The sequence below is a fragment of the Curcuma longa genome, unplaced genomic scaffold (genome assembly GCF_044706935.1).
Source record: "Curcuma longa cultivar G26 ecotype Majalengka, Jawa Barat unplaced genomic scaffold, ITB_CL_G26_1.1 contig_28113, whole genome shotgun sequence".
NCBI classification, from domain to species: Eukaryota; Viridiplantae; Streptophyta; class Magnoliopsida; order Zingiberales; family Zingiberaceae; genus Curcuma; species Curcuma longa.
Genome location: NW_027433623.1, coordinates 1 through 12,298, shown reverse-complemented (window position 1 = coordinate 12,298; position 12,298 = coordinate 1). Strand labels below are relative to the sequence as shown.

The 12,298-nt window shown below is 42.2% G+C and overlaps 2 protein-coding genes across 2 annotated transcripts; one reads left to right on the top strand and one right to left on the bottom strand.

The window, feature by feature from the left end:
- Window positions 1-1,350: 1,350 nt before the first annotated feature.
- LOC141819170 (uncharacterized) lies at window positions 1,351-2,064 on the top strand (the record flags this gene model as incomplete). The annotated part of the gene is given in 5 exon segments (XM_074706514.1): window positions 1,351-1,429; window positions 1,431-1,449; window positions 1,565-1,641; window positions 1,716-1,865; window positions 1,867-2,064. Coding segments are annotated over 5 exon segments (523 nt in total), but the record flags the coding sequence as incomplete, so codon positions are not given.
- A 4,095-nt stretch (window positions 2,065-6,159) lies between these two features.
- On the bottom strand, window positions 6,160-7,929 carry LOC141819169 (NADH-ubiquinone oxidoreductase chain 1). Its single transcript, XM_074706513.1, has one exon. It carries the CDS (start codon window positions 7,045-7,047, stop codon window positions 6,748-6,750), a length of 300 nt encoding a protein of 99 aa, XP_074562614.1. The 5' UTR covers window positions 7,048-7,929; the 3' UTR covers window positions 6,160-6,747.
- Window positions 7,930-12,298: the final 4,369 nt, after the last annotated feature.

The following is a 12,298-nucleotide window of genomic DNA, read 5'->3' as shown; positions in this document are numbered from 1 at the left end:
AATAGGGCCGAGTGATAACGACGGGGTGACCTTGCCAGAAGGTGCGAGTGATAACGACGCGTCTTGATTCACGCTTGTGCAGAGAAAAGGGCATCAGGGAAGGAGTGATTAAGAGGAGCGAATGATAATGACGCGCAGGCACACACGTAGTCAAAGCCGCACACGCGTAGGATGGACGTGAGTTCATTCCAAACTCAAATCAGGTAGGGACTACTGGGACGGGAAAAGACCCTATTTCAAAAGAAGGACAGATCGGATTCAAGTCAGGGACCACTTAAAAGGAGTTCAAATCATTCATTATTTACTCGGGAGCGGAAAGAAGTACATCAAAATCTCATATATAAGCTGCTCAAACAACATCTATCTATAGGGACCCGAGAGTTTAATTGTTTTGTTCGACTTGCTAGTGTTAAGCATATAGTAGAAACAGATCTTTGAACGAGAAAGAACAGCTACAGAAACTACTTATGAAGCTACATTTGCTACCGGAACTGATTACACTCGTCTAGCAAGGGCACCAGCACCAGCTAATACATATAATGTTTATGTACCCAACTCAGTCACTATTTATAGTCCCTCTCCTGCGAGCTATTCGTTCCTCACGTCGCTGTCGCCAAATATATAGTAAGGGCGAGCTACTTCTTTCCCTCTCCCGTATCCTTATTATATGTATATGGTTATGAACGCGTACTTTAATTAGTAATTAGTGCCGAACTCAACCAAATAGTAATAGGGCACAGGCTGCCCATGGGCCGAGTATAACGACGGGATCGACCTTCTTTAGTAGCAATGTTCACTACTGCCGCTGTTGCGGAGCACCCGCCCGTAGGTTTTAGTAGACATCGGTACGATTTTAGGATGTTCAAACTCATAAGGCAATGAAAGGGAGTACTATTAAGAACCATCTCGCTCGCAGTTTCGACCTCGACCACGCCATACTATAATAAATTTCCCGCCCGCATTCGGGATCGGGCTCCGGCCTTAAATCAGTAGGGCAATAGCATAGCAATTATTGACCCGACCGCTATTAAAGTTAAAGTCAAGGCAGGCCTACTTTCTTCAAGATACGAAACGAGCAGCCGGGCTGTCCCTATTGTATTTTAGATGGAGTCATCAACAGGGCACTCTGATCGGCTTTCCTTTACTTAGAAAAGAGTGCCCTTCATTTAGTAAGTTTGCGGCTCTTCCGTGCTCGTAGGTTGACTCCCCTATGCATCCCGACTAAGGTCTCACAAACCTTCCCTTATGCATCCAGCCGCTTCACTAATGTTCATAGGTTATACAGAAAGAAGGGTGGGTTGGTTATATACTAACATGCGCCTTCCTTCTTCGAACCTTTTGGTATGTAAGGCGCCCTAACTATAGATCAGATCCACCGGACGAGAAACTCAATTCCGCACTGCTGCTGAGTCGTCGGACTTATCCACCTCAGGGATTCGTGGAATTCCCGTTTTTGAATTGCGTTGGGGGAAATCTACCAAACAAAGCTAGGCAGATAGATAGACTCCTTTCCCGCAGCTAAGGGAGAGCAAGAAACTCAATCAAATTCTTGTTTTTTCACCAGCGCCCCTTTTTTTTGCGGGTACTCAGAGTCCTCTCACTACCAACCAGCAGACATCATCATCTGGCTGGGTCTTGCCGGTATCAACAACGAGAAAGAACAACCAAATGGAAACAGCAACTAACTATGGCTCTTGGCCCAGACAACGTCCTAGGCTCCGGGGAGATCAGAGCAAGAGGTTTCGCCTAGACGACGACGCCCGTCCTGGGCTGCAGTAAGTAGATCGAGAGGTCCTTTCGCCCCTTGTCCCCGAAGATGGGTAATATGTTCTCATACTATGTTGCTCCAACTTGATTCTAGAGGGCCTAGCAGGCGAGCGATCCCAGTCCGCGGCAGAGAACAAGACAGCAAGCGAGCGTACCTTTGTTCGCTTCTTCTCCACCAAGCACGGAAGTTTAAGGATAACTGTAGGTCGGTGGCTACCTAAGGAAACTCCGATTCGATCCGCCCAAAAGCTGGGAGGCATCTACCTCATCCCGATCACAAGGAGAGGTTCACCATGATGGGGGGTAAGGTACTGGAATTCGATCCGTGGAGGAAAGAATGAAATGCATAGGGGACTTCGGCATGCTCTCAGATTTACGGATTCGCAGGGGGCTCTTCGCCCTACTTAGTTGACTGACAATGACAAAGGCTTGCGAAACAAAGTAGCGCCTTTGAAATGGAATCTTAAGTAGTCTATCAGTGGTGCGAAGCGGCTTTGCCCCGGGGAGCGAAAGGTTATACCTTAGTAAGCGAAGAGCGGTTCTTCTATGTAGGGTCTTCCCCCTATCCTCTCTTAACGTCGAGCTAAGTGACTTTGCGTAGCGTAGTAGAATGAAGGCGGAGCACCGACGCTCTCTTATTTATTAGCCTAAGCGTCTTCGCTAACTCGCTCGCCTACTAAAAAGAAGAAATAGTAGTAGAGGCTAGGCTAACTCAGCCGCTGACTTCGACTGTACTGTAGTGGGCTTTCGTCGCCCCGTCTACACGTCGCGATGCTCATCGGATAGTCTACAATGGCCTAAAATATAGTAAATTGTATAAATTGCTACGCAGAGTCGATCGGATTAGTCTACAATAGCCTTTGGGGCTATTTATCTCCTCTGCGTAATTTACTATATTTTGGGGAGTGAAATTGCTACGCATAGGAGTGAAATTGCATAGCCCCTTACTATATATTTGGCGATCGGATTAGTCTACAATAGCCTTTGGGGCTATTTATCTCCCCAATATATATACAGGGCCCTAATATATACAATTGAGAACTTATATAGTATGGCGGATTAGTCGTAAATAGCCCCTTTGGGGCTATTTATCTCCTCTGCTACGCAATTTACGACTATCCGATCGACTATCCGACCGACTATCCGACCGCCAAATATATAGTAAGGGCCGATCGCCAAATATATAGTAAGGGCCGCCTTACTATAATATAAGTTCCCCAAAAATCTAGTAAATTATGCAATTTATATTCAACCCTGTATATATATTTGAAAGATCTGCCCGGTCGAAGCCTATGGTCGTATATCTCCCAAATACTGAAATCATTACCAGTATAATTGCGATCCCCGAAGAGAACGTACATTCAGGTACACCCCGTATATATATTAAGTTCGTAATACTATAATTTGCTGCAAGAATTGACTATATTTGTAGGGCCTGCAAGAAAGGAGATAAATAGCCCCTTTGGCCCTGCATTCATAATATAAGTTCTAATCCGCCTGTATATAATATAACTCTGCTACCCCTGATTAGTCGTAAATAGCCCCAAAGGAGATAAATAGCCCCAAAGGCCCTACTTACTATAATTAAGTTCTAATCCGCCTGTATATAATATAAGTTCCTCTGCTATGCAGAGCAGATAAATAGCCAAAGGGGCTATTTACGACTAAGCCCAAAAATATAGTAAAGGTTTACTATATTTTTGGGGCATATAAATAGCCAAAGGGGCTATTTACGACTAAGTAGACTAACTGTATATAATATAAGATAAGTACCTCTGCTACGCAGATGCATATAAATAGCCAAAGGGGCTATTTACGACTAAGTAGACTAATCCGCCTGTATATAATATAAATACCTCTGCTATAACTTACTATATTTTTGGGCAATTTCTTTATATTTATTTTAGGTCAATATCTCCTTTATATTTATTTTAGGTAAATATCTCCTTTATATTGATTTTAGGTAAATATCTCCTTTCTATTTATTTTAGGCTTAGTCGTAAATAGCCCCAAAGGCTATTTATCTACTCTGCATAGCAGAGGAACTTATATTATAGTAAGGCGGATTGGTCTACGCCTTTGGGGCTATTTATCTCCTTTAGTCGTAAATAGCCCCTTTGGCTATTTATATGCCTCAAGGAGATAAATAGCCCCAAGAAGATAAATAGCCCCAAGGAGATAAATAGCCCCAAAGGCGTAGACTAACTGTATATAATATAAGATAAGTACCTCGGCTACGCAGAGGCATATAAATAGCCTTTGGGGCTATTTACGACTAATCCGAATTTACCATAATATTAAGTTAAGTTCTAACTGTATATAATATAAGAGTTGTACCTCTGCTATGCCTCTTTGAGTCGAAAATAGACCCAAAGGCTATTTATATGCCCCAAAAATATAGTAAGTTGTGGCAGAGGTACTTATCTTATATTTAGTAGGATTAGTCTACTTAGTCGTAAATAGCCCCAAAGGCTATTTCTTCTACTCAGCATAGCTGAGGTCTTTATATTATATACAGGCAGATTAGAACTTAACTTAATGTTATGGGGGGCCTTTGGTGCTATTTACTTCTTGGGGCTATTTATCTCCTTAGCCAAAGGGGCTATTGTAGACTAAGTAGAATAAACCATCTTACTAAAATAGAAAGACCTCTGCTATGCCTCTTTGTGAGTCGAAAATAGACCCAAAGGCTAAGGAGATAAATAGCCCCAAAGGCGTAGAATAAACCATCTTACTAAAAAGGAAATACCTCTGCTATGCAGAGAAGATAAATAGCCTTTGGGTCTATTTTCGACTCTAAGGAGGCGTGGCAGAGGTACTTATCTTATATTATATACAGTTAGTCTACTTAGTCGTAAATAGCCCCTTTGGCTATTTATATGCCTCTGCGTAGCCGAGGTACAACTCTTATATTATATACAGTTAGTCTACGCCAAAGGGGCTATTTATCTTCTTGGGGCTATTTATCTCCTTAGCCAAAGGGTCTATTTTCGACTCAAAGAGGCGTAGCAGAGGTACTTATCTTATATTATATACAGTTAGAACTTAACTTAATATTATGGGGGGCCTTTGGGGCTATTTATCTCCTTTAGTCGTAAATACTTTGGCTAAGGAGATAAATAGCCCCGAGAAGATAAATAGCCCCAAAGGCGTAGACTAATCTGCCTTACTATAATATAAAGACCTCAGCTATGCCTCTTTGAGTCGAAAATAGACCCAAAGGCTATTTATATGCCTCTGCGTGGCAGAGGTACAACTCTTATATTTAGTAGGATTAGTCTACGCCTTTGGGGCTATTTATCTCCTTAGCCAAAGGGGCTATTGTAGACTAAGTAGAATAAACCATCTTACTAAAATAGAAATATCTCTGCTATGCCTCTTTGTGAGTCGAAAATAGACCCAAAGGCTAAGGAGATAAATAGCCCCAAAGGCGTAGAATAAACCATCTTACTAAAAAGGAAATACCTCTGCTATGCAGAGAAGATAAATAGCCTTTGGGTCTATTTTCGACTCTAAGGAGGCGTGGCAGAGGTACTTATCTTATATTATATACAGTTAGTCTACTTAGTCGTAAATAGCCCCTTTGGCTATTTATATGCCTCTGCGTAGCCGAGGTACAACTCTTATATTATATACAGTTAGTCTACGCCAAAGGGGCTATTTATCTTCTTGGGGCTATTTATCTCCTTAGCCTTTGGGTCTATTTTCGACTCAAAAAGTGCATAGCTGAGGCCTTTATATTATATACAGGCGGATTAGAACTTAAATTATTATGAATGTAGGGCCAAAGGGGCTATTTATCTCCTTTCGTAAATACTTTGGCTATTTATATGCCTCTGCGTAGCAGAGGTACTTATCTTATATTATATACAGTTAGTCTACGCCTTTGGGGCTATTTATCTCCTTTAGTCGTAAAGACTTTGGCTATTAACTTACTTTTATATTGGGCCCCAAAAATATAGTAAGTTGTAGCAGAGGTACTTATCTTATATTATATACAGTTAGTCTACGCCAAAGGGGCTATTTCTCTCCTTTCGTAAATAGCCCCAAAGGAGATAAATAGCCCCAAAGGCGTAGAATAAACCGCCTTACTATAATATAAAGACCTCTGCTATGCCTCTTTGTGAGTCGAAAATAGACCCAAAGGCTATTTATATGCCTCTGCGTGGCAGAGGTACTTATCTTATATTATATACAGTTAGTCTACGCCTTTGGGGCTATTTATCTCCTTAGCCTTTGGGTCTATTTTCGACTCCAGCCCAAAAATCTAGTAAGTTGTAGCAGAGGAACTTATATTATATACAGGCGGATTAGAACTTAATTATAGTAAGTAGGGCCAAAGGGGCTATTTATCTCCTTTGGGGCTATTGTAGACTAATCAGGGGTAGCAGAGTTATATTATATACAGGCGGATTAGAACTTAATTATAGTAAGTAGGGCCAAAGGGGCTATTTATCTCCTTTACTAGATTTTTGGGGCCTAATATAAAAGTCAATTATAGCCTTTGGGGCTATTTACGACTAATCCGAAACTATGAAAAACGTAGAAAGATCTGCCCGGTCGAAATATGCCTATCTTTTATACCCTTTAGGTCGATCCCGTCGTTATCACTCGGCCCTGCCCTTATAGTCGGCCCTTTACCTTTCTCATGTTCTTTCATTCATCAAGTAGGGGTCTGCGTTGACAAAGAAGAACAGCCGGAACAAAGACTGCTATAATTTTCAATAGTTAGGCCAGCTTGACAAGCTACCTTTCCTCTTGATCTGAGGTGCGAAGAGAAAGATCTCTTTTTGATGACTTCCACTTCTCGATCCCGGCCCGGAAAAGGACCAGGGCCCTCTTTCTGAATGAAAGAAAGGCTTTATGAGCCCTAGCCCTCTAAGCCCACACCTGTGTAGAGTAGATCGTTCAACACCTGCGGCACAAACCCTTTATTGACCAATTGGTCCGTCTATCATAGGCGACCGAACGGCCGCCCCCCTAATTACTAGACCAACCTGCAATAAGAATTCCATAAAGACCTAGCGAAGATATGGCAAACAGATAAAGTAGCCCTATGTTCGGATCTGACAATACCATACCATAATCAAAAGGTACAACGGCCCGAGCGACCAGACTTAACATAAATGTAGCCACTGGAGCCATTCTAAAAAGGGAGAAATTAGCACTACTTGGTGAAATAGGTTCTTTTAGAATCAATTTAAAACCATCTGCTAGAGGTTGTAACAATCCGAACGATCCCACTACATCAGGACCCTTTCGACGTTGCACAAAAGCCATTACTTTACGTTCAGCTAGCACTAAAAAGGCGACTCCTAGTAGAAGTGGTAGAATTAAACACAGTATTTCCGCTGGAACTGCAATGTACGTTTTCGATTTTCTATTCACTCATGATCCTGGCCTGGTCGACCCAATCAAACTATTGAAGGATGGGACCTTTTCTCGAAAAAGCCCGGATCCCGAGAAGAGATCTTTTAAAGATGGTGCATTAATGAATCCTGTTACCTTACTTCGAATGGACCCGCCTCACTTGACTAAGCGAAGTAAAGGGATTTCCTTCTAACTAGTGGAGTACTTTCATTCAACGGATTTGTGGTTGAGTCATGAACTCTAGCAACAGTCGTGAATGAAGGAGTCGTCGGCCCCACCATATATTTGGCGGTCGGCCCCACTATATATTTGGCGTAAATTGCGTAGCAGAGGAGATAAATAGCCCCAAGGGCTATTTACGACTAATCCGAATTTACTTTAATATTAGGCTATAATAAATTCCCAAAATATAGTAAATTACGCAGAGGAGATAAATAGCCCCAAAGGCTATTTACGACTAATCCGCCTTACTATAATATAAGTTCCCCAATATATATACAGGGCCCTAATATATACAATTGAGGAGTGAAATTGCATAGCAGAGGAACTTATATTATAGTAAGGCGGCCCTTACTATATATTTGGCGATCGGATAGTCGATCGGATAGTCGTAAATTGCGTAGCAATTTACGACTATCCGACCGCCAAATATATAGTAAGGGCCGACCGCCAAATATATGGTGGGGCCGCCATACTATAATAAATTCCCGATATATTAGGGCCGCCATACTATAAATAAATTCCCAAAGGAGATAAATAGCCCCAAAGGCGTAGACTAATCCGCCTGTATATAATATAAGTTCCTCTGCTACGCAGAGCAGATAAATAGCCTTTGGGGCTATTTACGACTAAGCCCTAAAATCAATCTAAAGGAGATAAATAGCCCCAAAGGCGTAGACTAATCCGCCTGTATATAATATAAGTTCCTCTGCTACGCAGAGCAGATAAATAGCCTTTGGGGCTATTTACGACTAAGCCATACTATAATAAATTCCCGATATATTAGGGCCGCCATACTATAATATAAGTTCAATATATAGTAAGGGCCGACGACTAGACTATATTATATTAAGTTCGGGCCATTCACTCTACGGGTGGGGAAGAGAAGTGAAACTCTTGTGCATTTCCGCTGCCTGCGTTCTTCTTCGTGTCCGTCCGTCTCGCAAAGCTGGTCAACACCTGCTGTCATGGTTGAAAAGAAGATAGGGCTAACCGACGACCCCCTAATCAAGCTTTGTTCGATAAAGCAAACAAACGATTCGTTCCGACAACTTAGAACCATATCAACCCCTATTCATTCGCCGATCAACCGACGATCGATCGGGCGGGCAGGTTGGGAAGGGGTGATTAGCGGAGAAAGGAATCGCTGAGAGATAGATTCTGGTTAGGACGAATGAGTGGCTGTGAAGCATGCTTGGGAGGAGGTCAAACCTTCCCCGAGTCAGTCCAGTCAGAAAAGGGGGAGCCCGCTGTCTAGACTGCATCTCGGGAGTTTGAAGACCATCCCATTTCAACCAAAAATACAAGCCCTTCCGGATTCCCGTTTAGTCTTTTTTGCCAATTTCAACCCGTTTTTTCTTTTCCGACCATTTATCATTGAAAAAGCGCATAGTTTATAAAAGAAAAAACCTCCCCGGAACGCATGAGATATTTACCTAAATCAGTAGGTCCTTGAGCAGATCCGACCTTAGCCCCAAGCAAGCTAGAGCGATCAAGCCTACGCGCGCGGTCTCTGGTAAAGGTAAATGCTTGACCTCTGGCCCCCCGCTCACTAGGATAAGCGCTATTATGAAAGCAGACGAAAGAACAAGCGGTGAAAGGAGAAAGCACCTAAACAACTATAATATAAGACAAAAAAGTAAGATATAAGACAAAAAAGTAAGCCTCTACAGACCATACAAAGGCGAGCCCATGCTCGTTAAGATATGCCAAATTCCACCAAGTAGACAAATGGCACCTAACCATACATGTCCCCCAATTATATCTTATAAATCGTCTACACTAACAATCCACCCTTCTCCCCCAAAAGAAAGAGCCTTGAGTACTAGAACTAGAAGAAAAGCACCTAGACCTGTTCATACCCGTAGTCATTTTCTTTCGATCTTTCCATACATAACCGAAGAATGGAAAAGATTATGAAAGAGTCTCGGGCCCAACATGATAAATACCACACCACCAAAGCCTAAGACTGCAGAGGAAATTAAGTGAAGTACTCCAGATACAAAGAGATACAAAGTATGGAAAGGTTTTTATAACCTCCCCCCCCGGACCTACCCCCCAACCTAGAGTAGCTAGGTGTGGAAGTCAAATCAATCCTTGTTCAGCTAGGTGTGGAAGTCAAATCAATCCTTGTTCATACATGGCTTTCTCTGGTACGAAATGATAAACTTAAAATAGGTTCATTGCTCCGGCCCTTCATACGATTAATCCCACATGGGCTACGTGAGCTCCAAGTAGTTTACCGGACAAAGGACAAATTAATAAGTCTAGCATTCCCGGCCCACCAAGCGAAACCTGTGGTTTCTTGGTCACGACCAGCTAAAGTTAAAGTTCCATTAAAGAGCCTTTCCACGTGGCTCCTCAGGGAATATAAGGTTTTAATGAGGCTGATCCTGAGCCGCCATCCAAGCACCGCGTCGTTATCACTCGCCCCATGAACGACTCTAGCTTGGGGAGAAAGTACGTGAGCACTTCGGCAGCAGCTCCTTCCTCTGTGAATGGTTAGAATGGATTAGTTGTAGCCCCGAACCCGTGGTTTATCTGAGCTTTCAATAGTAGTTGAATGGAAAGAGAGAAAGGAACGAGTGAAAACGACGTAAAGAGTTGAAGCCCTCAGTTCATTATATTATAATAAGAATAAGCCATGTTAGCTGCAGCATATGTTTAAGGGAAAGAGTCCTTCTGTTGTCATATGTTTAAGGGAAAGAGTCCTTCTGTTGTTAAGTTCCTTCTGTTCATATGAGTATAAAGAATCACGTCGCTATCGCAGCAAGAGTAGTTCATTCCTGGCCATTCACTCCACGTCTAGCCGTCGCCACCTTCGCTCGTCCCTCTCGCTTATCGCTCGAGCACTTGTTGTCCCTTCCTTTAGTCCCACGTCGCTTCGCTCGTTCCTCTTAGTCGTTCCCTCCTGTTGTAGCTCTTTTCCGGTCTCCTCTGATTGAATAGGAGCTCCCCAGGCACCACTTGGAAAGGAGAAGGATAGAAGGCCCGTAGTTAGCTCTTAAGCCGGTAATTATTATTCTTATAATATAAGATAAGTAGATAAGTATAAGTACGCTACTGGGACGGGAAAACACCAAAACCAAACAGATGCTTAGGCAGGCGTAGCACTAAGATCAATATCTGGTATTCGTTCATGGGACTCTGACTTCTGAAAGGGACGAGACCATAGGGGAGAGGAAAGAAAGTAGTTCATCATGAGACCAAAGAGGAAAGAGTGAATCCGGGAGTTAGGATTTGATCCCGACGGACACGAAGTTAAATGGAATCAGGTCTTTGACGATAAGGATCTCTACCATTCTTATTATATAATGAATCGGGACGAAGAGAGTGACGTGATGATACAACTATTGATAGGGACATAGGGCTCGACTATTAAGGAGAGGAGCGAGTGATATGATAACGACGGCCGAACGAAAGCAGCGACGTGGGAGAGGGAAAAATCTTATTCTTTGACTTTACCTGCAAAACTAGAAAGCCTGTTTTAGTTTTCGGACTCAGGAGAGGAACGAGTGAAACGACGTGTGACTAATGGATGGAACGAGAGATGAGAGTTCATTCAAAGAGTTCATGGCTATCCGTATTTCAGCTGCAGTCGTTCATTTAATTCCGACCCTCCTTTCCACGTCGCTGCTTCCCTCTCTCTCTCTCCTTCTATTCATCAGTCTTCGCCCTAGTCGTGCCCGCAAAAGTAGTAGTTCCTAAAATATAGTAAATTGTATAAATTGCGTAATTTACTATATTTTTGGGGAGATATCTCCTTTATATTTATTTTAGGCTTAGTCGTAAATAGCCCCAAAGGCTATTTATATGCCTCTGCGTAGCAGAGGTACTTATCTTATATTATATACAGTTAGTCTACGCCTTTGGGGCTATTTATCTCCTTTAGTCGTAAATAGCCTTTGGGGCTATTTATCTCCTCTGCTACGCATAGGAGTGAAATTGCATAGCAGAGGAGTTAAATTGCTACAATTGCTACGCAATTTAACTCCCCAAAATATAGTAAATGTAGCAATTTATATTCAACCCTGTATATATATTGGGAAAGATCTGCCCTTTATATATTCAGTCGAAATATGGAATTTACTATATTTTAGGGCGGCCTCAAAATCACATCAATCATATACTAATCATCAGAATCTGATTGTATCATCATTACTGTCCAGGGCTCGAGCGTATGCGATAGAGATGTGCTCGACCGGGCTTAGTTTCCGTTGCTGCTCAAGTTATTGGGAATGGTATACTGAGATAGCATGTTCAGATCGTCATCTTGCATCTTAGGAATTGAGAAGACCACGTTATTGAATGAAAGTAGATCGAGCCTTACTATAATATAAGTTCCAATAGAGCAAGGCAATGAGTGGACCAAGGTCCCCCCTTGCCGGTAAACGGCTGCCTAAGATGCTTTCTTGAAAGCTCGAAAGTACACTCAAGTTGCAGATGCTATTAGCTTGACACATGCTACTCGAACTGATAGAGGGTGACCATCAAGAAGGAAGGGAGGAGTAATCATTCAAGATGATTCTATTCTTTATACCAGTCAGATGACTATTCAGATATTCACATTATTTGACTATATACCTGTAGTTAAGTAAATGAAATTATATAAGAGTACGAACTCACGAGCTGAAAAGGAAAGAGAGCCTGGTCGAGAACTTATATATCGCATACGAGAGAGCCCGGACAAGAACTAAGAAAAGCATGGAACGAGTGAGAATAAAGAAGGAACGACTGAATTACTTGATCTTGATGCATAGATTCGAAAAATTGAGTATAGAAATATAGATGTCCAGTTTGGGGAGTAGATATGGCTTTCATAGATTACATAAATGAGATGGTAGAGCTATTGCGACTCATAGGCTTTATTACCTATATTACCTAAGGGGACGACGGAGGGGCTTACGTGGCTATATTCATTTATCTACTAAATGTGATTCTG

Excerpts from the sequence above, each read along its gene's own strand:
- LOC141819169 (XM_074706513.1), bottom strand. The coding sequence starts at position 7,047 with ATGGCTTTTGTGCAACGTCGAAAGGGTCCTGATGTAGTGGGATCGTTC.